The sequence below is a fragment of the Vombatus ursinus genome, unplaced genomic scaffold, assembly GCF_900497805.2.
Source record: "Vombatus ursinus unplaced genomic scaffold, bare-nosed wombat genome assembly UNPS02014845.1, whole genome shotgun sequence".
In the NCBI taxonomy this organism is placed as follows: domain Eukaryota; kingdom Metazoa; phylum Chordata; class Mammalia; order Diprotodontia; family Vombatidae; genus Vombatus; species Vombatus ursinus.
Window position 1 is genome coordinate 7022946 of NW_020954623.1, and position 26267 is coordinate 7049212.

Here is a 26267-nt window from a genome sequence, read left to right on the forward strand (position 1 = left end):
TACAGGTCCAGCTCTGACTGATAATCTTTGCGGCTTCATTCCGTGCCAAAGGCTTGTTGAATCTCAGAGGGGAGCTAAGTATAGTCTGCTCCTACATGGGGTCCTGGGCCAGCGAGGGCTCCCCAGGGAGGGGACAGACAGTGGTATCCTGGTGGACTCCTGCAATGGACAGCCCTCCCACAGGGGCCTGAGCATCCATGCACTGGGCAGACACAGAGGAGACATTGACACTCACTTTTTTAATGTCTCTAATATAAATACATATCCCACCCCAATCTCCCGCCACCTTGCATTGGTGAGGAGCCCTCCCCAGGGGGCACTGGGCTCTTCACTGCACCGGCAGAGCCGCCCTGGCCATGGGCACTGGGGCTGCTGCCTTCTGGCTTCTCTCAGCTGACAAGCGTTCCAGCCGCTCAGTGTAGAAACCATTGAAGTCCAGCCTGCGGGGAAGGAAGGAGGGAAACCCTGAGAGCCCGGTGTGACACTCCCCAGCCTCCAGAGAAGGTAGCGATCACGGGCAGACGTCAGCCACCCCTACAAAGAAGCCACGGAGATGGTGTCCCCCAGGTCCCCATGGGTGTGACCCATTGGTCACTGTGGCCTGCCCTGGTACCCGGAGATGGGGAGCCACTCCTCCCCGGGGCTCAGGCCACCTGCCGCCCTCCCCTTTGGTGCTGTTCTTAGAGTCTCCCTGCTGTCCCCCCCATTAGAGAGGAAGCTTCTTGGAGGCAGGGACATGCATCATTGTGCTTGGTATACAGTGAGTATATAATAAATGCTTCATCTGACTTTGCGGACTTATTTGGAGATGATCATCGCAAACACCTGTCTCACAAGAGGAATAGGCAATCCAAAGTCAAAGACGCAGAAGAAATCAAGGCAGGTGCAAAGGGCACCAAGGGGCAGCCTCCAGCCCTCCCCCCCTCCTTTACCAACTTTATCCTGGGGTTAGAACCCTGGCCAAAACCTGGGAAAGAGGTCATTGTCCAGTGAGAGCAGCCAAGCCCTGGGACAGAGCCCCCTTGTGGCTGGAAGTAACCAGGGAGGGGAGGCTGGGCCTGGGCAGGGGGGCAGGATGGTCAGCAGAGCCGGAAAACCCAAAAAGCTTGAACACTAAACAAATCGAAATGAAGCCGCCAAGAGCAAGCCCAGATCTAAGGGCGAGACAGCAGAAGATGTCTCCCCGGCTTCTTTGGAGAGGTGAGGGTCTGCCTCTGGGGGGTGAAAGGTCCACATCTGGGGGAGGAGGGTCCAAAGCCGGGGGAGAGGGTCTAGTTCTGTAGGGATGGTGCAGGGGTCCACATCTGGGGGGAAGGTCTAGTTCAGCAGGGGTGGTGCGGGGGGGGGGGGGGGGGGGGACCCCCCCCGGGGGGGGGGCCCCCCACCTGGGGTCTTTATCTTCTCATTGTGTGGATCGGTTTCCCACTTTTGTTTTTGTCCCGAAAGGCCTCAGGCTGGGTACGGGAGCACAAGTGGCCCAGGCTCTGCCCGTTGGCCGTGGCCTGCCCCTTCCACACAGGGTGCTCAGTCCTCACAAGGGAAGGGCAGGGTCAGAGGGCACAGAGGGGAGGAGAGGACCACAGTGGGAACACCTCTCTTGTTCTGGAGGGCAGCGGCTGCCTCTCGGGCTCTGGCGCAGTGCCGGGGACACAGTCGGTGCTTCCTAAATGCATGCTCTCTGTGGGGCCCCTCACCTGGAGATGACGCTGACCATGCTGTGCTCACAGTCGTTGGTGCTGAACACACTCAGTTTATCCAAGAGGTCAAGGAGATGGGTGGAGAAATTCTTGTCAAACTTGTTGATGGTGGCCTCGAAGCCGGACGTCAGCTGAAGAGCGTCCACGTGCTCTGCCAGATACTGGAAAAGGGAGGCATGAGCACCCCAGGGGGGCTGTGGCCCACCACAAGGGGTCACCCTCACCCTGACCCTAACCCCGATTCCAAGGAAATCGGGGCATGCCCATTTCACAGGTGAGCAAGCTGAGGCTGCTCTTAGAGCCATGAGGCCTGTGGCAATAAGGGCCACCCTGGCCAGTCCCAGGCTTCCCTGCGGTAGGGCACCAGGCAGGTGTGGGCAGGGATTCTGCACCCCCTGAGGTCCGCCCTGCAGGCAAAGCTGGGCATGGCAAGGGTGCTTAGGGAGGCAGGTACATAAGCATCCTCACCCCAATTTTACAGAAAGACCAGGAGGAGGCTGAGAAAGGTGAGTACGGGACAGGCTGGAGGGCACGCAGCTCTAAGAGCTGAACTCAGGGCTTCTTGCGCAGAAGCAGCAGGGCTGCTTAGAAGGCAGAGCGCTGGACCAGCAGTCAGGAGAACCCAGGTTCAAATGCTGCCTCAGACACCTCCTCCGCTGTGCAAGCCGCTTCCCTGCATCCCTCAGTTTCTCCAAATGTAAAATGGGGACCGTAAGACACCTTGCCTCCTCCCGCCAATGAGACATCCCGCCCCTCCTCCTGGCCCCCACAGGCCACCGCGCTCACCTTCGCGGCAGGCTTCCTCTTGAAGACCTCCTCCGCAGGCTCGGCCTCTGTGGGGGGGCCCAGCTCCATGCTCTGGGTGAATCTCTTCAGAAGCGAGGGAAGAGAGCCGTGAAGGCCCGCCGAGGCCCCTCCCCCTGCCCCGCCCCGCCCCGCCCCATCGCCCCACCGACCTGCATGCAGTTTGTGAACATGACGCACACGGACATCAGCTTCGAGAAGATCTTCAGCAGCTCCGGGTTCGTGAGCATACAATCCTTCAGGCAGTTGTCCAAGAAACTCGTGTGGTGGCTGAGGACGTCGTCAATGTTGGACGCCTGCGAGAGAGCGGAGTGCCTACGGCAAGGGCCCGAGAGGTCCGGTCCGGGAATTCGGCCGCCTCGGGCTACCCTGACGGCATTGGCTCATTGGCCCGGGGGCCCCGTGAACCACAGAAGGGGCAGCCCTGGGGCGTGGGCAGCCTGGGGGGCGGAGCTCAGTAGGCATTTGCCCTTTGCCCTTTGCCCTTCTCAGTCGCCCGGGGAGCCCAGCACTCACCGATTTCAGATTCTTCTCCAGAATGTGCCAGGTTGGTTCCATCACCTCGAACATCATGTAATATTGTATGTTTTGGACAAAGTTCAACATACGCTGTCTCAGAGTGAAAGCCCCTGCAAACCTGAACCGATAAAGGGAAAAGGAGGATCTCAGTGTGTGTGAGCACACGTGTGTGTACATAGATGGGTGTGCGCGTGAGTGTGTGAGCACCTGTGTGTGCATGCACAACAGTGTGTGCATGTGAGTGCGAGCACCTGTGTGTGTGCATGCACAGGAGTGTGCACATGTGAGTGGGTGAGCATGCATGTTGTACAAAGTGTGTGCACGTACGTGAGGGTGCAGATAAGTGTGTGTGGTCCACGGGCCTTTGCAACAGAAAAGTCAGCTTTTCCTTCTCTGTTACACTGCTCACCACAGAATAAACACTGTCATTCCTAGGTTTGGAAAGGGCTTTACAAACATGGCACCTCTTTTGAGGGCTAGAATGATGCCCATTTCACAGATGAGGAAACTGAGGCAGGCAGAGATTGATGTGTCTATTCTAGCACCGCAAGGCCAGTGAGGGCCAGGGTTAGAGCTTGGGTTCTCCTGACTCCTGGTCCAGAACCATGCCCACTGGGGTGAACGCCCAGGAGAATCCCCTCGGGGGAGAACACGGAAACCCCAAAGGAGGTGCTAAGCCCCATTTTGGCTGGGGGCTCGGGCCACACCCCTCTCTGGGCTTGAAAGGCCACTCACTGAAGAGCGACCTAAACGCCAGTTTCCCTTCGCTTTTTTGGATCAATGGGGGTCTCCCCAGGTGCCCAACCACGGCTCTCCCGGCTGCACGTCTTGGCCCGGCACCGCCACAGCCAGCGTCTGTGCATATGGCAGAAGGCAGGAGCCCTTGGTGCCATCCCGCTCCCCAAGGCCCCGCCCCGCACGTACCACTTGGCACAGGGTAAGGAGAACTGCTTGGCGGTCTTGTTGCTGACCCAGACGTTGCAGAGCTGCCTCTCCACGTGCTTGCAATAGAACATGTGTCGGAACAGCATCTGGTAGCGGGTGAGCGCCTTCCTAGGATGGAGACGGGAGGGACGGTGTGACCATGGCCCCTTGTCCCGCAGTGCCAGTGTATGCACACTACACGCTACATGCACATGCGTGCATCCATGCCACAGCCCGCCTGTGCTGCCACACGCGTGTGCTTGCAGTAGACCTGCACCCATGCGAATGCATACCTGTGCACGTGTGCTCACTCACACAACCCGCATGCACATGCTGCACACCTGTGCCACACCCACCCACACACATGTGCAGATGCCCACACGTCCCAAAGCGCACAACACACACAAATACTCATCTACACACATGTGCATGTGCATGCATGCATGTGACACTCCATCCACTACATGCGCAACCACACGCACACATGTATACAGGCGTGCACACCGGCGCCATCTACCCACCGACCCACACGCACTTGCATTTGCTAACCAGAGCTCTCGGTAGATCTGACCCCGCTGCAGACCCTGGAAGGACTAGCCCTTGGGAACGGGACAGTCAGCCCCTCGGGGGTTCTGCTGCAGGATGGACGGGCCCTGGAGGCCAACTCGGGCCACCTTCTGGGACCCAGAGGTCCTAACATCCCGCTGGTGCCCAGCCCCTCCACCGTGCAGGTGACAATCCTTTGGGTGCCCAGTCCACACCGCCTCTTAAGCTATGCGCATGGGGAAGAGCTGGCCCTCCACCAGGCCCCTCCCTGAGGACCTGTGCTAGACACGTGGGGAAACTGAGGGCAGCCTACTGGCCCAGGGAAGGGGCTGTCTACCTGTTGATAATCAGCGAGAGCGGCCACTTGACGATGTAGTCAAAAGAAAAGGCTTCGAGGCCACTCAGCGTGAGCTCCGTCGGGTCAGCGTTAATGATGGATTTTTCCTGTTTGGTTTCTATGGCAAGAACTCGCAAAAGCTGCGTGATGAGGTCATGAGGCATCAGGTCAATCTGTGAGAGGCCAAGAGGAAGGACGTGGGCCCCTCCCGTCGCTCGGCCAGGAAGGGCTGGAGGGAGCAGCCAGCCCTGGAGAGGACCTCGGCCACCTCCCGTGAGGATGGTCAGGGGATGAGGGACTAGCCTTGTTCCTCGCGGTCCCAGAGGGAGGGGCCAGATGGGATGGGGAGGCCAGGAAGAGGCCAACCGAATCCCCACAGGAGTGGGGGTGAGAGGAAGGGGCCGTCCTCGCTGGACAAGCCCTGGTCAGAAATGCTCTTCTTGTGGCCCACCCCCACTCAACTTCCAAAATCTGTGACTCCCTTAGGGACATCCCGGATCCCTGCCACACTGTCACAAGACAAGCAGACCCTTTGACCTAGACCCAGTGAGGGACAGCCAATGGGCCTGCCCTGCCCTCCCCCACCTGCGGGAGTGGCCCTGGCTGCCAGCTTTTCTGGCCAACAGGCGGGGCTCGGCTCACCTTCAGGTCGTCCTTAAAGGGGTCTGTGTTGGCTGTGCTCATCCTGAGGGCCAGCTCAAGCAGGGCTTCGAGCCGGGTGGGGATGATGTCGTCCACAGGCTTCTTCAACTCTTCTTCCGTGAGGTCCATGAAGTGCACGAAGAAGTCGCCCTGGTCCATGAGGAAGTAGTGCTTGATGGACCTGTGGACCCCCAGAGGCACCCGGCGGTCAGAGGTGGGGGAGCCCGGGCGAGGCAGGACAAATGCCGTCTGCCTCGCCTTCCTCAGCTGTCCCAGGGCACTCCCTCCCAGGGTCTTCGTGAAGACCCAGTGCAGTGACGTTTGGAAGGCGCTTTTCGCACCACCAAGTGCCACGTTGTCACAATGGTGCTGTCACTTGCTACCGTTACTCTTGGGGTGGGGAGGGAAGAAATTGAGGAAGAGGAGGAGGAGCTGCCTAAGTGACCGCAGCTCCAGAAATGGAGAGAGCCCACTACACTGAGCGCGGTTGGAGTGCAACACCGAGGGGGGCCGTGGAGAGGAGGGGCGGGGTGTGTGTGAGCACGCCCATCACCTTAAATGGGCCACGAGCTCCTTCTCTTCCATCAGAAAGTCCAGCAGCACTTTGCTCGCATAGTTGAAGGCCTTTTCGATCTGCTCCACGTAGGCGCGCTCTTTCAGTGTGTAGACGATCTCCTTGGCCACGGGGCAGGTCACGTCGTGGCCGCACTCTCGGACCACGTTCAGATACTTGCCTGGAAGGCGGAAGGAGGAAGGAGGACGGTCACCGAGCAGCATGGAGGAGCTTGGCCCACTGTGGGCACTGAGGGTCCTTCCCGCCAGGCCCCTGGCCTCACCCCCCCCAGGGCTCTCCCTCCACTATCCTCGAGGGTCACTACCCAGACTCTGCCAACAGCCTCCTCTGGTCTTCCTGGCCCAGGTCCCTCCACTTCTTAGCTGCCTCAGTTTCCATGCTGATAAAAGGGGGAGGGACAGGACAACCCCACCGCAGTCACAAAGGGAGGATGAGGAGAGTGTGGGTCTCACTCTTTGGCATCTGCTCTCTCCTTCATAAAAAGAGCTGCAATTGGAGGGCGTAAAAGTAGCAGAAGAATCCTTTCCCCACCACAACCCTGGAAACACATTTGAGAGGTGTGACTCTGCCTATTTTGCAGATGTGGCAAGAGAGGCCTAGAGGGGAGCATGTAGGGGGAGGCCTCCAGGAGGTCAGTGCAGTGGTCCCAAAAAGGCTCAAGGCACCCCCAAGTACTGACAGCAGCCCTCAGTGGGAGAGCAAAGAACTGGAAACAAGGTGGTGTCCCCTGGGAAAGAGCTCCAGGAAGGTTTACAGGAACAGGAGCAGAGCAGAGCCAGAAGAACCAGCTAGCCCCAGAAACTGGAGCCTGGGCACAAGAGCGGGCCCGCAGACGTGCAGCACTCTGGACGGCACATTGGTGCTACCTCATTTTCCATCCTTAGGCTGAAAGAAAGCTCTTTGGGGGAGGGGGACAGAGAGCACAAGACCGAGTACAGAGCAAGCTGGGGAGAGAGCTGGTGGAGGGGACTGATGAGCTGCTGCCAGTCGGCCAGGAACATCACGGAAGCCAAGAATAAGAAAGTCCAGTGTTCCAACATCCAGAAAGAAGGCAGTCCTCAGCCAGGGACTTTGGTCAGACTGACTCCTGGCAGTGACCTATAAACCCGTGTGACTTCACCAAGAGCAGAAAAAACTCAGGCCCCTTCCTGGAGAGGATAAGGGGAGGGGCGGATGAAGGGCACGCTGTTCACACAGCGCACTCAGCCTTCTGAGGTGGAAGAAGAGAGGCCAGCAAGAGGGACATTCAGGCAGGGCAGTCTGTCCTTGGCACCCCGTGACGATGGGGATGCCAGAACACAGCCAGTGCGCAGGTGATCTGCAGCTGGGAAGGGCAATGGGGCTGGAGAAGATGGAGATGGATGGCAAGTGCACAGAACTCTCCACACCAAGCAGGAAGGCCCCTGTGTCTGCCATCGTCCTTTGATAAGGCAGTGAATGGAAGCCCTTGCCCAAGATCCTGGGGGGTCTGTGGCAGAATCAGATGTTGGGGCCAGGGCCTCAGGGTGACACAAACACCCAAAAGAGGGGTGCTGCCCTAGGTGGAGGGTCCAGGATGACCCAAGACGCCCTGACCAGAGCCCCGCTGGTCACCACCCGAGCTGACCAGGCTGGCGAGAGGCCTGACTGGGCCCAGGGACATAGAGCCCGGAGCAGAGATGGCCAGAGAAGTGGGACAGGACCCAACTGAAGCCCTGCCCCAGGGGCAGGTGACTGTGCCCTGGCCAGGCTCCCAGACAGCATTCTGTGGCTCCGTGGCTCTTGTAGCCTCACCTGTGCTCAGGATCTTGTCTGCCATTTTCTGGAGGAAAGAAGGGATCTGTGGCTGGACAACGGTATACCGCTGGTCCCAGTACTTGTCATTGTAATCCTCCTGGATTTTCTCCTTCTGAAGCTCATGCTCTTCCACCATGAATTCACTGGGTCATTTGTTCAGGAAAAGGAACAAGGAAGAGATGTCAAGGGCAGAGCATGGTGAATCAGCCGGGACCTCGGCCCTCCCCCACCTCCTCACCCTGCCTGCCCTCGGACCTTGGCCAGGTCAGCCACCACCCCGTCTGGCCTCAGTCTTCTCCTGTGGCCTTTCTAGTCCCAACCCTAATTCTGTAGCGGTCAGTGTGTCTTCCCCTGCGCACACATTTTATTTCCCCTATTCTGCCTCCCCCAACAAAATGTCAGAGCCTTGCGGGCAGGGACAGGCGCATTTTTCTCTGTATCCCTAAGTGCTTAATAAATGCTGGTTGAGAAGCAGCCAGTTGGGGCCCTGCCTCAGCCACGAATGACCGGGTGCCTCAGGGCGAGCCACTGGACTTGACTGTCTCAGCTTCTAGGTACGTCTTTCACAGTGAGGCGCCAAGACTACTGCTACCCGACTGAGAAGCTTAACCCACGAAGTCTGTTCCCAAAAACAAAAAGTCACCAAAGGAACGCCCAAGGGCATTTGCAAAATCATCTCCCCACTCCTTAGTCAAGGAGGCCGGCTCAGGATGGAGGTTAGAGCTGAGCCAAGCCTCCCAGCTGCCCTTCCCCCACGCCCACTGTCCCAGTCAGTGTGCCCAGAGAAAGGGCCAAAGTCACACACTGGAAGAAGAGTTTTGTGCGTGAGCACACAAAGGACCCACAACTTCTTCCTCTCCCAGCTGAGAGCTCCCCCCTGCTGGGACCAAGCTCTCGAGGCCTTGGGGCAATCACTCCATCAACAAGTATTGATTAAGCCCCGCTGGGTACCAGGCCCTGCACTCTTGCCTTCTACGTGGCCTGTGCAATGGAGACACAGTCATTTGGGGTGGGGGGAGGCCTTTCTGGGGAAGGTGTTGCCCATGTGGAGTTCCGCTAGACGGGAGAGTGTGGCCAGGGGACCCCAGAGGCAACATGAGCTCTTGGGGTTCATGGAGTCAGGGAGAGGGGTGACATGAGGCAATGGGGAAGCGAGGAGGGCTGACCTGTAGGGGTCGTTGATAATCCCGCGGTAGATCCACTTTTCCAGGATCTCAAAGTAGGGGACGCTGGCGGCCTTGGTTAGATACAGACAGAGCTCCTGGGCCTGGCTGTCGCCGGTGTAGTTGAAGCTTCTGTCGTGGAGAAGGCTCAAGGTTGCGCCCCCCAAACACTCGCCTTTATCCACAGATGTGGCTGCAGGAAATGAAGGAAGCTGTGATCAAAGGGGTATCGCCCACTTGCCCTCACCCTTTCCCTCTGCAAGCGCTCTGCCAGGTGCCAGAGCACACCTTGAGGTGGGGGCAGTCTGACCCGGGGACGGCCTGAGGCGGATGCAGGCCCCATAACAAGCAGTGGCTGCAGGGTCACAACAGGGCCTGGGACAGGTTTGGCAGCCACTGGACAAGACTCCCTGAGAGACAAGCCCCAAAGGAGGTGAGGCTGCTCCTTGTCCTAGACACTGGCCGGGTCCCTAAACCTTGAGCTGCTGAGGCAGCTCCCTCCAGGCCCAAGGATGGTGCGTCCACCCCTCTGGGTGGGGGGGAGGGTGGCCTATCTCCCTAATCTGGGGCTGTCACCTTGCCGAGGACCCAAAGGCCACTGGGAGCTAAGCACTCCTCTTTCCTGTAAAGTGTCCAGGGTCTGCAAGACCCGACATGAGCCCTGAAAGCATCATGGAACACAAGGCTGAGCATTAGAAACAACCAGTCACCAACGGGGGTGGGGGAGAGAACCGTTATGGCAGGTGATTACGGACACAACCTCCAACCCAACTGTGGTCACAGAAGCTACGGAGCTACAGCGCCACCAAGGAGTGCTGGAGGGTCAGTCTGCCCCATGCCCTGAAGGGAGAGGGTGAGGGGACATCCGTCCACCCTCCTGGGCTCCTCCTCTCCCTCTTCTCCAGCCTCTGTTCGGCCCTCACATTAGACACGGACCTAGTAGAGGGATTCCTTCTCATGATGAGATCACAAGTCTGAAGGTTTAGGCTCATTGCACCCCAACTTCCACAGGAGGACTCTGATGCCTGGAGAGGGTTAGGATGGACCCCTACAGAGGGTCAGGAAAGTGCCCGCTGTCCCCCACCTCACACCCTAACACCATCTGAGGCGAGAGTCACATGGGGCTCTCCTGGCCCAGCATTCCCCTGCCTGGAGAGGGTCAGGAAGGTGCCCACTGTCCCCCACCTCACACTTTGAGGCGAGATTCCATGCAGCTCTCCTGACCCATTCCCCCTCCATTCGCCACATTACCCTGGCACATGGTCTCCTGGGAACCAGGTGCACGTTGCCTGGTGCTAACACAGTGTGTTCACTTGCCCCCCAAATTGCAGAGGCCCCAAGGGACCATGGGAGACTCACCAAGGGAGGACAGGATCTCCATGGTGCGCATGGTAGGCTGAATGTAGAACCACAGTTTCTGTAAGGAGAGGAGGCCTTGCCTTTGCAGGTGCTCCAGCTGAGTGACCAGGATCATGTACTCCTTGACCAGAGTCCTCATGGCAGCTGCCAATGCATGATTGACCTGGCCATACTCAAAGGAAGATTTCTCCTCTATGAACCTGCAAGCAGACCAGCACAGCTGATATTCCTTGGGGAGAAAGAGTAGGTTTGGGGCTGGGGTCCCCTCTCTGACACTCCCTGGCTGGCTCATGTGGGAAATGAGGACGTCACCTGTGGGCCTGAGCCCTCATCACAGGGCGAGCGTGGCCTCAGATCAAACCATGTGGGTGAGGAAAGCACCCTAGGAGTGGAAATCATTATTATTGCTCATGATTAATTATCAGCAATTATCACCAAATAATGATAACGAGCCAGGGCCAACAAGGACTTCTTTAGCAGCTTCAGCCTCATGCTAAAGGTTACAGGGAGCTTGGGAAGGCTCTGAACCAGGGGCGGGAGGGATGGTTTGGAGAGGAGCGAGGAGATCCAGGGAGGCCTAGCCTGGCTCAGCTTCAGGCCTGGGGTGACCAGGAGGATCAGGAAGCCCAGAGCAGATGCTGGGGGACGGCAAGAGATGAGAAAGGGACACAAAGGATAGAAGGCAGGGAGAGGATCTGGGAGGATGGCGGAGTAGGTCAGAAAATTCCAAGCTCTCAAGATTCCCCACAGAAGAGATAAAACAGTGCCTCAGAGTGAACGTAGAGCATTAAAAATAAAAGACGAGAAGGGGCAGAACAGGGATCCTCCTGGGACAACTGGAGAAGATGTGAAGAAAAGTCTCAGGACCAGGTTTGGTCCCTGTGAAGAGTGAACACCTCCAGGCTAGGGACCACAAGCCCTGGGGTCAGCTGGGTTGGGAGGCTGCTTCGGGGCGCAGGAACTTTTACCCCCAGGACAGTGAGGGGAGCTGGCCATCTGGACCAGCCAGACCCAGCTGTTCTGCAGAGACTTGGCCCTAGCCAAGAAGTAACTAGCACAGGTGCGGTGAGGGCAGAAGCAGGGGGGCAGGAGACCAATGGCTGTGGGCATTTATAAGAGGCAGGAGGTCTTGGTTTTGATTCCGGGCCAGAAGGGAGAATGGAAGGAGGATGTGAGACCAGAGGCACCATCCCCCATACCTCAGGACTAGAAGTGATTACAAAAACTAAGCTACGACAAATAAAAAAAACGCACAGGCAAAGGAGAAAGAATTCAATCACAGAGAGTTACTATGGGAATAGAGAAGACTGAAGTTCGTCTTCAGAGGAGGACACTGAAACAAAGACACTCTTTTCTACCCCAAAGAGTAACATCAAATGGTCACTTGCTCAAGAAGAATTCCTAGAAGAACTTAAAAAAGACTTTAAAAATCAGAGGGCGCAACCAAGATGGTGGAGTGAAAGCAGGGACTCACTCACCTGAGCTGTCCCCCAAATCTCTTCAAATACCTCTAAAAAGTGATTCTGAACAAAGTCTGGAGAGGCAGAATCCACAAAGAGCGAGGCAGATTTCCAGCCTGAGACAACTTGGAAGGTCAACAGGAAAGTTCGGTTGCACAGGCCTGAGAGAGGAGTGCGCAGCAGCAGACCCGGCCTGAGCAAAGCCTGAGCAGGCTTCGGGGGATGGAATCACCAGCAGCAGTGGCGGGTTCCAGTCTTCTCTGCCCACAGACGCCAGAGACAACTTAGAAGGTCAGCGGGAGGGGTCTGTCGGAACTGGGTAAGAAAGAAGCGCGGTCCAGTGCAGAGCGGCAGGGCGTGCAATACAGCCCTGGCACCAGCAAACCAGGAGCAGGCTTCGGGAGCAAATGAATCAGCAGCAGTAGCAGTGGCAGCCATGGCGGCAGCGCTGCTCCTGGAGCTGTTAGCCCACAGACTGAATGTTTGAAAGTCACCTATTTCGACTTCCGGAAGCCAAGATGGCGGAGTAAGCAGTAAGTCCCTCTCACCCTCCCTTATTGACCTCAAAAAATCCAGAGAATATCGCCCCAGGAAAACTCCTGAAATAGTAGAGTCAGCAGAAAGACTAGATTAGAGACAGCAGTCTTTTAGCTCGTGAGGCCAGGGGGGTTGAGGGGAAAGATCCCCCTTGCTGTGGCTGAAGAGACCCAGTACAGGAAGGGAGGTATCCCAGCAAACCAGTGGCAAGCCCCACCTCAGCAAACCAGGCCCTAGCCCCCAGCACAAGAAGCCCGGTAGAGTGCCCCTGTGCCCCAGAAGCAGAGATCAATTTTAAAAGCCAAACAAGGCAGACTGCATGAGCAAGAAGCAACAGAGAAAAACAATGACCACAGAGAAGTATCTTGGTGACAGGAAAGATCAAAACACAAATTCAGGAGAGGACAACATTGTCCATATACCCACATCTAAACCTCAGAGGGGAATACGAACTGGTCTCAAGGCCAAGAAGCCTTCTGGGAAGAGCTGAAGAAGGATTTTAAAAGTCAGATAAGGGAGGTAGAAGAAAAACCGAACAATTCATTTCAAAAACTGGAAAAAAGTACACTGAAGAAAACAACTCCCTAAAAAGTAAAACAGGCCCAATGGAAAAGGAGATACAAAAGCTAACTGAAGAAAACAATTCATTAAAAATTACAACTGGGCAACTGGAAGCTAAGGACTCTGAGGCATCAAGAATCGGTAAAACAAAATCAAAAGAATGAAAAAAATAGAAGAAAATGTAAAATTCCTCGTTGGGAAAACAAATGACCTGGAAAACAGATCTAGGAGAGAGAACTTAAGAATTATTGGTCTACCTGAAAGCCATGATGAAAAAAAAAGCCTGGACAGCATCTTTCAGGAGATCATCAAGGAAAACTCCCCGGAGGCCCTAGAACCAGAGGGGAAAATAGTCTTCGAAAGAATCCACTGATCACCTCCTAAAAGAGATCCCAAATTAAAAACAACAAGGAATATTGCAAGAGGAAAAAAAAAGACTTTAAAAATCAAATGATAGAGACTGAGGAAAAACTAAAGAATAAACAAACAAACAAACAAATCCAAGAAAAACAAGAAGATTATGAAAAGAATGTAAGAAAACAACTTTTTGAGAATCAGAATTGGGCAAGGGAAGCCAGGGAAGTCATAAGAGATCAAGAAATAATAAAACAAAATATAAAGAATGAAAAAAATAGAAGAGAATGTGAAATATCTCATAGGAAAAATGGCTGATCTGGAGAACAGACTACTCAGACTAATTAGACTACCTGAAAGCTATGAGCAAAAAAAGAATCTTGATATAATACGAGAAATAATTAAAGAAAATTGTCTTGAAGCATTGATTGGAAGAGAGGAGAGTAGAAACAGAAAAAAATCCACCAATCACCACCAGAACGAGATCCTAGGAGGAAGACCCAAAGAAATATCATACTCAAATTCTGAACCCCCCCCCAGCTCAAGGATAAACAAGAAAAAACCAATTTAAATATAGCAGTGCCACAATTAGAACCACATAAAATCTAGCAGCAGTTAAAAGACTGCAGGTCTTAGAACACTATATATCGAAGAGCAGAAGAACTGGGGTTCCGGCCTAAAATAGCATACCCAGCAAAGCTAAGCATAATCCTGAATGAAAAAAAAAAATGGAAATTTAATGAACTGTTAGACTTTCAGGACTTTGTAATTAAAAAACGAAACAAAACAAAACAAAAAAAAAACCCTGAACTTAACAGAAGATTTGACATACAAGAAGCAAGAGAAACATAAAGTACATACTAAAGACTAATTACAAGGCACTCAATAAGGACAGACTGTTTACCTTTTATGTATGTAAAACACATGTCTAAGATTGTTATTAGTAATTGGGTAGTTTGTAAGAAAGACTGAGGTAGACCTGAGTAGGATATGACTTTAAAAAGTAAAACCATTTAGGAACAGCTAAAAAGAGTAATTATCTTATACAAATGAGGTACGAGAGGAAGAACCAACGTAAAGGGATTAAATGGGAGAGGAAGGCGGGTAGTTCTGGAACCCTACTGTCATTGGGAATGGGTTTAAAGAGAGATCGATACATATATACCTAGGAGAGTATGAAAGCCTTCTAAATTCTAAAGAAATGAAATGCTAAGGGGATAGGGAGGGGGGAGAGGATAAGGGAGAGATCTTTAGAGGAGGGTAAGGCAATAGGTCAAAGGGGTGTACAAAAGGGTGTTTAGATTTATGGGAATGGGAGAATGGGGGAGGGATCCTTGGAGGGGCAGGTAGGTTAAGTAATAGGAGGGCAAGGCAGTAGGTAGAAGTAAAGCAGAGGAGTCAGGAGGGATAGGAAATAAGAGATACACACAAACATAAAAACAAAGACCAGAAGTAGAATTTGTTAGGGAAAGTATATGTCTATATATGGATGTATGTGTGTGTATGTATATATCTATGTCTCTATATAAATATATCCATGCTTAACTGTAGCCTTCTGGGGAGGGGGGGGAAGTGGGAAAAAAAGACCAAAGTTAAAAATGCACAGCAGAGAACAAAAGAAAACTCACAAGAAGCAAAGAAAAGCTGGACAGCTCTCAACACAACGTGTAGTATTTATTATATGGGCTTTCTTGAAATGGAAATTTATTGCTCTATATTTTGAATCCTCTCTTATGTTCTGTTGTACATGACATGCTTTTTTTTCCTTTTCTTATTTCACAGTTAAGTTTCAATATTTAATTTCATGATATATTTCCTTTTCTTTTCTTATTGGACATAAATTGGAAATAATTCTTATTTTAGTAATAAAAAAAGAAAAGAAAAAAGAATGGGCGGACAGACAGAGGAAAGCAGGAGACAGCCACAGGACAAGGGGGTGGCGGTGCACAAGGCCTCTGAGAGGGTTTCCCTGAGTCTCAGTCAGGAAGGAGAGGTCAGTGGGGACCTCAGGAACCAGTTTCAAGCAAGTTGTCAGCTCAGAAGCCAGATGGCGGGAGGCTGGAGAAGGGATAAAGGAAGAAAAATGGAGGTAGAATTCAGGGTTTGAAGGTCCAGCAGAGTTCTGAGCAGCAGGAAAAATCCTGAAGGAGACCAGAGGACCCAGGACTCCCGTCATCACTGGACGCTTCCTTCAGGACCCTCCCCCCAAACGCCCAGGGAAGCCGACCGAGGAGGGGGGCTCAGATAGGGACAGAGCAGCCCTGAACCTTGGTTGGGGCCACCCTAGGGTCTCTCCCTCCTCCACTGTCTCTGACTCCTCAGTGGCAAGTGGCAAGAGGCATTAGAGGACACAATTTTGTACCTTCAGCAGCGTAGGAGGAGCCGAGAAGACCGTGGCGGGTCCTCCATGTCCTCCTGATTCTTGGCAGGGCAGAGCACAGGGAATATTAGGAGTCGCCTGAATTGTGTAAAGTCACTAAGGGCATACTATGTGTGAGACTGGAAGGTAGCCCTGTCAAGAGGCCAAAGCTGCTGTCCAAAGACTGGGCTGGCTAAGTCTGGAGAGGCTTGGCCCCGGCAGGCCAGCCACTCAGTGAAGAAAACCAGGCCTCAATGGGGCTTGGCTCCACAGTAATGGAGGCCGAGAGACATAAGAGGGCACCATGTTGGTCATTTATCGAAGGTCACTTGGCTCTCAGGGCCTGGCACAATGACCCACAAGATTGCTAGAAAGCCCAGCTGGCTCTGCTAAAGTGGAACTAGATGGAAGCCATCCTGACATTCTCAGGATAAACCAAACCCAAATGTCCACTGATGCTCGGTGAGGTGGATGACCACAGAAATCAAGCAACCCAAAGGGAAACCTCTCCCTCCAAGGAAGGCCTTCCTAGAGCAGAGGCCTTGGATGGCCCAACACAGATGAGACAAGAGGTCCCTCTTGGACAGGAGTCTGGGACGACTTAAAAGCATCTAAGCCACCATTTGTGGGTGGCTGAGATAGGGCAGACAAAAACCTTCCTTGAAGTGAAGATGGCTGAGGAATGAGAAGGCGAGAGCGTCTGAAAGAACACCTTTGTGAGTACAAAAGCCCCCAGGGATGGAGGGAGGGGAAGGCCGTGAACCAGGTGCTGCCCCCTGAGGATGGAGGGGCCCTGAATGGGCTGAGGTTGTCTCACGGCAGGGAGCACAGAGGAAGACAGCCCCCAAGAGAGGATGGAAGGAGAGGGAGGGTCTGCAGGAAGGGCCCACGATGGAGGGGTGGTGAGGGAGTCAGACAGCTTTTGTAACTTGATCCTGCTGGCACACACAGACACACAGGGGTGATACCCACCTGGTCACGGCTGAGTAACTTGCAGCCACTGGGAGAATCCTGTTCACCAGCTCCTTGACGGACATGTCCAGATTAGGGTCCACGAGGAACGTGCGGCTCTGCCTGCTGATGAGGGCCTGAGCCGTGATGTAGCGCCCGTCCACTCCAACCAGAACGTACAGCAGGTCTTCCACGACTGCAGATTCTTGAGAGGCCAAGGGCAAGCTCCCTTCAGAAAAGGCAGACCAAAAGGCCCCACAAAAGGGGCACAAAAGACCAGTCAATTTCCAACTCCTAGCTGAGGCAATTCCAACCCTAAAAATCAGGGGGTGCTGTTTATCACACACTGTCTCTGCAGCATTCTCTGGGGTGTCTGGGCTCAGAAGGAAGAAGCTGCAGAGCCTGGAGTGAATGGGTGTTGCCCAAGTGGTCTCTGCTCCAGAGGAGAATCACCCAGGGGCTGTCCTCAGGGCTCTACCTTCAATAAGGCCTGATCTGGCCAGCCAACACCCTAAAGGGCACTTTGCCTCGAGGGGAGCCAACAGGCTGCTTCCCCTTTCATCCAAAGGTGGGCTCAAACAGCCTCTTCTTGAGGCGATTCTGAAACTCTGGGTCACTCTGGGTGGATTACACTCCATCGGGATGATAGGAGGAGAGTGTATGGAACACCACATACTCAGGATGGAGGTTTATGGACCTCTTTGGACTCTGCAAAGGGCTTTACGGGAGACTCCCCACCACCCACACGGGAGGGAGGTCAGGCCTCACAGCCTCAGTGAGGAAGGGACTTGCTTCTGTGGCCAGTTAGGGTCACAGACGGGACTTGGGCAAAGGCCTCTGAATGGCAGGGCTGCTTCAATTCCCAGGGAGAGGAGCCAGGCAGAGTCCGAGGGGAGCAGAGCTTCCCAGAGGGAGGGAAAGAAAATTGAGCCTGTAAAATCACAGAGTCGAGAGCCAGGGGCCACTGCCAGCGTTTAGGTGCAGAACTCCAGAATTCAAGGAACATTGGCTTTCCCTTCCAAAAGGAGTCCCCTCAGGCTCAAGGGTCACTCAGGACCGCTTCCTTGGAGGGAACGTTCCTAGGAGTTCTCCCCGACCCCTTTGGGGGAGAAAACCAATCCTTCCCCTCCCTGCCTTCCATCCTCATTGGCGTCATTAACATTTACACAGCGCCTACTATGTGCCAGGCCCTCTGCTAAGTGTCATCTCACTGGACCCCTCCGATCAAAGTCCAGCTCTCTGTCTGCTTGGCTCTGGGAGCGCCCCACCTCTCCAGGCCCTCACTTGAGGACTCCCGTCATCACTGGGTGCATCCTTCAGGACCCTTCCCCCGAATGCCCAGGGAAGTCAGCTGAGGAGGGGGGCTCAGAGAGGGGCAGAGTAGTCCTGGCCCCTAGTTAGGGCCGCCCTGCCACCCTCGGGTCTCTCCCCCCTCCACCATCTCCGACTCCTCAGGAGCACGTACCAACAGGCAGAGCAGAGTCCGAGCTGAGACCAGAGCCAAGCAAGAAATCCCCGATCAGGGTGGGTCTCTCATACACCCACGCAGGGAATGCCGGCAGATGGTGGCCTGAATTTCTCTTGCTCTGCTTGTCCCGGAGCATCTTTCTTGTGAGTTCCTGTGACTGAGAGGGTTTTTTTTTTTTAAATAAGAAGAGTCAAGACATGCTTTTCACTTGTGAGGCAGGTGATTTCAGAATAAAGCATCCTACTTGCAATCAAATCGATGGGTAGCGACAATTACTCCAGGCCCCAGGTGGAACTGCATCGCAGAAGCCCAGTGGCCAAGGTAAAGCCAGGGGCCCCGCCTGGCACCCAGGCAAGGAGGAGCTGGAATGGGCCTCCCCAACCCTCCCAGGGCACCGGTCCACCTTCTCTTCCTGGTGTACAATTCCTCCACTGACCCCTGCGGGCTCTAGGTTGCAGCAGCTCCTCCCTCCATCCCACCCCAACCTTCGCTGTCCACATTCACAGAGGTCAGGGGGAGGTTCATCAAACTAAGACTGTTTTGGAGACTAGGGCTACATCAAGGCCTCAACCAGGACACAGGATTAGGGAGACCGTCACAGAAGAGGCTTAGTCAAAGGTGGCTGGTGGCTAGAGGAGCCCACGCAGAGGCCCGAGTGTGTGCACCGCATCCCCCACACCCTTCTGCACGGTCACCAGGACGTTCTGCAGATCGATGAAAGGGCGACATCTAGAAGGGATGCGCTTCCCCCTCATTAGGGCAGCTCCCTGTCTGCTCCAGATCCTCGCCCCCATCAGGGTGTCCAAGCGGGCCCAGACCCACCTTCCGTCTCTCCTCCCTGTCCCTCTCCCATACCTCGTACCCTTTCTCTCTCCTGTCTGAGCGCCCCTCTGCTGGCTTCTCAGCAACACCAGGCTCGCCAGTGGGGCGCGGGGGTAATCCACGGCTAATCTCCCAGTGGCTTGATCAGCTCATCCTCTCTGCCCGCCCCTCTCAGGCCTGCACATCCAGGCCCGGCCTCTCCCCTGATTCAGATCTCATCCCTGGCCTCTCGTCCCAATGAAAGCCTCCTCACCGCTCACCCTGCCTCAAGCCTCTCCCCTTTAGGGCCCAGATTTCTATTCTCTAGGGCAGACCTGGCCCCGACCCCTCTGCTCTGTCTAGTCCCAGGGCCCCTCATTACCTCTAGAATGGAACAGACCCCTTGGTTTAGCTTTTAAAGCCCTGCATAGGCCAGAGAGAAGCCACCTTTCCAGCCCCACTGGACATCACTCCAAGTCTCTTACCCTGCAATCTGGCTGCAGTGGTCTTTTTTCTGTTCCTCACCTACTACAATCCACCTCCTGTCTCTGGGTCTTTGCACTGGCTGTCCCTCATTCCTGGCACGCCATCTCTCCTCACTTCCACCTCTGAGTCCCTCTCTTCCTTTAAGATGCAGTGCCCCCCAAATACCAATGCCCTCTCTTCCAAATGACCCTGCAAGCAACCAGTGTGTGTGTGTGTGTGTGTGTGTGCTGAACCTGACACGGATGTGGCCTGTGCTTTCGTAGGTGCCCACTGTCCCATCAGAACAGTGCCTCTGCAGAACAGGGGCGGTTTCATTTTTCAGACCTGCCCACGTGTGCTCAGAGAAGTGCTTTCACTGGTTAAGATTTAGCAAAAGCTCATCATCTCTTATAGCACAGTAGTATTCCACTACATTCATATACCACAACTTGTTCAGCCATCGCCAATGGATGAGCAGTCGGACTTCAGAAAAACCTGTAAAGGCTTCTATGTACTGATGCTGAGTGAAGTGAGCAGAACCAGGAGAACGTCATACACAGTAACAGCCACATTGTGCGATGACTGACTTTGATAGACTTGACTTCTCAGCAATACAAGGAAGGGTCTAAGACAACTCCAAAAGTGTCACGATGGAAAATGCTGTCCACATCCAGAGAAAGAGCTATGGAACCCAAAAGCAGATGGAAGTAGACTATTTGCTCTCCTTTTCCTTTGTTTTGCTTTATTGTTTCATTCTCCTGGTTCTTCCCATTAGTTCTCATTCTTCTTTACATCATGACTAATGGGAAAATATGCTTAATGTGAATGTATAAGTAGAGCCCATGTCAGACTGCACACCATCTTGGGCAGGGGAAGAGGGAGGGGGAGAAAATGTAAAACTCAAAATCTTATGGAAGTGAATATTGAAAACTAAAAATAGATAAATTAATTATTGAAAAAGAAAAAAAAAAGATTTAGCAAAAGCACATGTTTCTATAGCGTTTTTCAGATGAGATTTCACCTGATCCTCCCAACTACCCCACGAAGGGCTGCTCTTCTGCCCACTTTACAAACAAAGACACACAGCTGGTAAGTGCTTGTGAGTTCAGCCACCAGCCCTTGCCTCTCACTGCCCCTGCTGGGTGCACAATCCCACCTAAGCCCCGATCTGGGGGCTGGGGACCTGCAGAGGGCAGCCTGGGCTCCAGAGGAAGAGGAAGACAGACAGAGACATGAACCTGCTGTAAGTTGGGGCCAGTGGCAACACTGCCTAGCTGCTTCCGGAGCTCCTCCAGTTCCTGCATGGAAATCTTGGACGCCGTTGAAGGGATGCTAAAGTTGGTGCTGCAGCTCACAGCCGTGCCAGCGGCCAGCTCGGCCCTGTCTTTGGCATTCTGCTGTAGATACTGAAGAGTCTGAAACGTGGGCACATGACCATGTCATTAGGCTGAAAAATTAAGCACATTAACCCTTATTTCTAATTGGACTATTGCCCATGGGAAAAGGAGCTGGACAGGAAGGCCAGGGGTCTGAGCCACCTTGTCCCTTACCGGGGCCCTTTCCAGCCCCATTGGACGTCACTCTAGGAAGAAAAGTCGGCACTACCCCAAGAGTAAGACAATTCCCTGCATTTATCTTTCTAGAAATTCCCATGCAAAGCCAGCTCATCACTTCCACACAATATCTATTAACAGCTAAGGGTGAAACATATCAGTAGCCACTGTGAGGAAGGACCTGCACCCTTCAGGGCCCCCCACTCAGTACAGCAGGAAAGCTCCGAAGCCTTGGGAACAGCAAGCATCTTGGTGCATCTTGGTGGCTCGGACAGGAACAGAACCTGGCACTTTCAGCTCCAAAGTCAAGTCAATCTGTGCAGCCCTAGTAGAGAAATCCTAGGGTGGCCCCTGAGGCGCACGGCAGGGCAGAACTTGTCTAGGGTTACAGAACCCTACGTCTCACCGACGGGATTTGAATCCAGGCCTTCTACCCTCCATCTCTCTCCACTCTGCTTAACTGCTTTTACCTCCCACCAGAAGGCGCGGCTCAGATTTCCTACCCAAGGGACTTCACACCCAGCCCTGAGGAACTTCGTGGTTTTTCATGAGATAATAAGCATGCTACCTCTCTATCTTCTGTAAGCTTTGCCAAGAGGTAGACCAGAGGGTCAAGATTTCGGGTATTCTTTGATTTCAGCTCATCATATTTCTTCAGAAAATCTTCGGGAGTACGGGAAAATTCTGCTATTTTAACCTAGGGAGCACAACAAGCATTAGTTGAACACCACCTCAAGACAAGGCAAAGAACCAACTGCTGAAGTCAAGTGAACCGCAAAAGTCAAAGGAAGGACTGCCCCCCATCCCCACCCGCACGGCCGCTCCTCCATCCGCCTTCACCCCAGCCCCCCCACCCCTCACGCAGCCTCTCCACCACATTCCAACGAGCAGGGGCAGGCCGTTGTCTAATATTCGTTAAAAAAACAAGCTTACAACGCAACGAGTTGGCGCAAAAGACAAGGTGAGGGTTGGAGGTAAGGGAGCGCCAGAAGCAGCAAACTGTGCTGCAGAATTGTCAGGATGGAGCACAAATAAAAACCTGTGCTTTTGGAATTCAGGAAGAACAAATGTGGGTCTATTTGAGGTCTGTACTGGAGATGACATCAGGGAATCAGCTGGAGAAGAGCTGCTGCTTTGAACATTACCACACCTGCTAGGCGGCCCCTGTCATTTCTCTGGTCTTGGGAAACCCCAGGGGAGCAAACTCCCTTCACCACAAGAGGCTGGCACCTTCTCTGCAGCTTTCTGCCTGGGACCGAGCCCCGGTCACACAGCCCATGTGTGGTCAGAGGAGGACCCTGAACCCAGGGCTTCTTCAGAAGGCCTGAATGTATTCAGTTCTTGCAGTCACAAGTATTTACAAAGTGCCCACTAGCACCAGGCACTGTGTGTAGTGCTAGAGATGCAAAACAAGGCAAAGACAGTGTTTGCCCTCGAGGGGCTTCCACTCTAAGGGAGCTGAAGCCCAGAAAGGCATCCAGACTAGCATGTTCTCGGCTCTCGCTCCGGAAGGGGGGAGGGGCTCACTTTGGCACTGTGCGCAGAGACGGTCGTCGTGACATAGGGAGTCCGATTCTTCTGCAGCAAGTCAATGTAGACCTCAGCACCATCCCCTCCATGCACACGCAACAAACTCAGCAGTTCATTCACGTCATGGTGAATCCGGAATTCACTCATGTTTCCAGGGCTGGGTCACACACTCACAAAGCGTTCACCTGAGGGCAAAGCAAACCATTTCTCTAAAAAGGGAGAACCAGGATTGTCTCCAGGAGATGAAACAAGAGTCTCGCAAGGAGAAATGAACCTAACTCAATGTCCATTGCCCAGGAGACCTGGATAAAGAACAAGCACAAGAACGGACTAAGAATTGTCCCATCTGGTGCCTGGTTTATTCAACTACCTTTTTGAACAGCAACAGCCAGATGAAAAGGATGGTGAAAAACAGAATGGGCCTGGGAAGGAAGGCAAGGCATAAGCACATAATATGCATCCTCATTGGGCTAAGTGCTTTACAGTGATTATCTCCTTTGAGCTTAAGTGCAGTTACTATCCCCACTTTACAGATGAGGAAATGAGGCAGGCAGTAATGAAGTGACTTGCCCAGGGTCACCTAATTAGGAAGGGTCTGAGGTGGGATTTGAGCCTACCTCCAGGCTCCTCACTTGGAGAGCTGTGGCAATACCAGCAACCTCAGGGTCGAAGAGAAAACAGTCAATCCATGAAATACCCACTATGTGCTAGGAGCTGTGCTAAGTGCCAGAGATACAAGGAAAGGGGAAAAACATGGAGCTCCCCGTCTAAAGAGAGAACACATCAAGAATTCTGTGGAAGCAGGGAGGAAGGCAGTCTGGGAAGGCTTCCTATGGAAGGTGAGCGGTCCAGGCCTGGGGGACAACTGGAGAAATGCCCAGCACTGAGAGACGGGCACCACCAGGAGGCCAGAGAGGGAGGAGGGGCCAAACAGAGCCTGTTGTATTTGTGCCTGGAGATGTGTCTGAGTTAGGGGGTGTGTGGGAGAGAGGGTCACTTTGGGCTTCTGAAACAATCCAGGTGTGACATGACAAGGGGCTGAGGATCGGGTGCAGTGGGGTCACACAAGAGGGGTCATGAAAGCAGAACCACAAGTCATGGCCATTTGGCGTGAGAGGGAGAAGTTGAGGGGGTGCTGAGGCTTCGGGCCTGGGAAGTGTGGAAAGAAGGAGTATGAGTCTGAGTGACGTACTACAGGGCATTCGATTTGGGGTGTCCAAGAGGGAAATGGACAAACCCCACAAATAAGCCAATGCCTTTGGATGTGCCCCTGTAGCACAGCAAAGAGCTGTGAACAGAGGTCTTACCATCTGCTAATTGTCTGGGGATATCTTCCATTCCCTAAATACACCTGGTGACTGACTGTGGGGAAGGTGAAGACAGAGAGATAAGGCCACAGAGCAATTCAGAACTGGACAGATAAAGGGAGCAAGGAGAAAGTGTTCAGGTAGTTGTGAAATGGTTGGGAGAAGGAGCCCAGGACCTCACTGTGGCCTTGGCTGGAGGCCAGAAGAGGCCTGGAGTGAGCACTCAGGGGCTCCCCATCCTTAGACACTGTACACAGCTGGTCCAAGAGGTTCGAGTGGACTCCCCAAGGAGGGGCCAGACCCAAAGTCAGAGTGTAGTAGTTTCTTTTAAAAGAGGCTTTTACTAGCACATTCAGAATGCCTCCTTCCCAGTGAACCCTTTCTTATGACAAAGATACATTAAGATGATCAATGCCCTGAGGGCTGCTCCCACCTGAGGCCCAACCCCTGCAAAGGAGCCAGGCCTCTTCCTTGGGGAACCAGCCAGCTCACTTTGGGGGCCTCTAACCCCAGCTTCTCCCTGTTTTCTGGTGGCTGTTCTTTTTTTATTTCCATTAATTTATTTTCATTTATCAACAATCACTTCCATATGCTTTTGAGTTTAAAATTTTTCTCCTACTTCCTCCCCACCACCCTCCCCAAGATGGCATGCAATCTGATATAGGCTCTACATATACATTCCTATTAAACATATTTTCACATTAGTGATGTTGTAAGTAAGAATTAGAACCAATAGGAGGAACCACCAGAAAGAGGAAACAAAACTCAACAAAAGAGAAAAAAAAATAGCAAATAGTATGCTTCTATCTGCATTCAGACTCCATAGTTTTCTTTGGATGTTGATAGCATTTTCCATCAAGAGGCCTTTGGAGATGTCATAGATCCTTGTATTGCTGGGAAGGGTTAAGTTTATCGATATTAGTCATCGCACAAAGTAGCTGTTATTGTGTACAATGTTCTCTTGGTTCTGCTCACTTCACTCAGCATCAGTCCATACAAGTCTTTCCAAGTTTTTCTGAAGTCAGCCTGTTCATCATTTCTTATCGCACAATAGTATTCCATTACATTCATATACCACAACTTGTTCAGCCATTCCCCAAATGATGGGCATCCTCTCCATTTCCAATACTTTGCCCTGGTGGTTGTTCTTGCCAACAACCTTGGGACTCTGAGGGGTCTGAGTGGACTCCAACCCCCCCCAGGAATTCATAACGGTTAGGATTAGCTCAGGCCATCTTGAGCTTCCCCTCGAGGGATGGAAGGAAGAGGAAGAGGAGGACTGGGGGGGAGAAAGACAGGGAGGAAGAACTGTCCAGGGTCCTGGGAGGAGGAGGAAGAAGGAAGAAGAGAGAGGGGAGAAGGAGGTGAAATAAAGCAGGAGAAGAGGAGGAGGAGGGAGAAGGAGGAGCTGTCGAGGGTCTTGGGAGGAGGAGTAAGTGATGGTGGTAGGAAGAGAAAAGGGATGAGGAAGAGAAGAAATAAAACAGGAGGGAAGAGGAGGAACAGGAAGGCAGGAGGGAGGAGAAGGAGCTGTCCAGGATCTTGGGAGGAGGCGATGGGAAGACAAGGATAGGAGAAGGAGGAAGGAGGGAGGGAGAGAGAGAGAGGGAGGGAGGAAGAGGAGGAGAAGGAGAAGTAAAGCAGGAGGGAAGAAGAGGAGGAAGAAGGAGAAAGAAAAGGCAGGAGCTGTCCGGGGTCCTGTAGGGGAGAGTGAGAGGAGGCGAAGGAGTTGTCTGGCCTGGAGGAGAAGCAGGAGGAAGAGGAGGAGGGATTGGGGAGGAACTGTCAGGGGTCCTAGAGGAAGAAGGAGGGAGAGAGGGAGAAGGGAGCCGGAGGGAAAGCAGGAGGGGCTGTTTGGTCTAGGGTAGGGGGTGGGGGAAGGACAAGAGGGGTCAGGGTGTGGGGGGCGGAGAGGAGGAGGAGGAGCAGGAGAGGGGAGCTGTCCCAGGTCAGGAGAAGGAAGGCGGGCAGGAGGGGGAGGACAAGGAGTGGTCCTGGTCCCGCGGTTGGGGCCGGCCGTGGGAGGGAGGAGGGGGAGTTCTTGTCCCCCCTCCTTGGGCTTGGGGGAGGGGAGCGGGGTGCTCCTGGTCCCGGCCCAAGGCCTCTCAGTCCCCGGCCGTGGACACAGACACGAATTTAGGGTGAGGACCGGAAGTTCTCCGTGCTAGTCAGCGAGCTGGGGGGACCCCTGGGGGCACTAAGGCAGCAGAGGGGGAGGGGAAGCGCCGACCCTGAGCCACCTGTGGGCTACTCCCTCCTTACTTACTTACCCCCGGCCCCGGCCGTACTTCCTGGTCCCAGCCGGCTCCCGCCTTGGCTTAGGCATGACCAGGAAGTAGTTCCTGAGCCGGAAGTGACGTCAGCAGCCCTTTCCCTCCCGCCTCGGGCACCGCATGGTTGGTTGGGGAGGGTGCTGGGAAGGGAAGAAGAAAGGGAAATGGAGCTGCCCCCCCACCTCCCCGGGCTGCTGGCCCGCCTCGGCCCAGACTCGACTGGCTCTCCCCCGCCCACCGACAGCCGTGGCTACCCCTAGCCTGCACCAGGACACCTGCTGTTTGAGGTCACGTGGGCTCAGGGCGG

At 53.8% G+C, this 26267-nt stretch overlaps 1 protein-coding gene across 3 annotated transcripts; it reads right to left on the reverse strand.

Moving 5' to 3' along the window:
- Positions 1-220: 220 nt before the first annotated feature.
- TUBGCP2 (tubulin gamma complex associated protein 2) lies at positions 221-26052 on the reverse strand. 3 transcript variants are annotated; one of them, XM_027840503.1, is made up of 18 exons: positions 25958-26052; positions 22378-22565; positions 21419-21547; positions 20536-20712; positions 18029-18188; positions 16585-16792; positions 10342-10541; positions 8986-9175; positions 7817-7962; positions 6023-6203; positions 5470-5650; positions 4828-4967; positions 3945-4073; positions 3018-3138; positions 2654-2797; positions 2484-2567; positions 1695-1858; positions 221-440 (listed from the first exon to the last, which is right to left on the reverse strand). In XM_027840503.1, the coding sequence occupies exons 2-18, from the start codon at positions 22525-22527 to the stop codon at positions 329-331; spliced, it is 2616 nt and encodes an 871-aa protein (XP_027696304.1). In that variant the 5' UTR covers positions 22528-22565; positions 25958-26052; the 3' UTR covers positions 221-328. The 3 variants fall into 3 exon arrangements, with proteins under 3 accessions (XP_027696304.1, XP_027696302.1, XP_027696303.1); XM_027840501.1 differs by having other exon boundaries at positions 4828-5000; XM_027840502.1 differs by having other exon boundaries at positions 4828-5000; positions 25954-25972.
- Between the last annotated feature and the right edge of the window lie 215 nt (positions 26053-26267).

Coding starts and splice junctions, on each gene's coding strand:
- TUBGCP2 (XM_027840501.1), bottom strand. CDS start 22,527: ATGAGTGAATTCCGGATTCACCATGACGTGAATGAACTGCTGAGTTTG. Junction 7,963..8,985: donor ATTATCAACGACCCCTACAG/GTCAGCCCTCCT, acceptor CAAATGACCCAG/TGAATTCATGGTGGAAGAGC. Junction 3,139..3,944: donor TCCTTACCCTGTGCCAAGTG/GTACGTGCGGGG, acceptor TTATCGGTTCAG/GTTTGCAGGGGCTTTCACTC.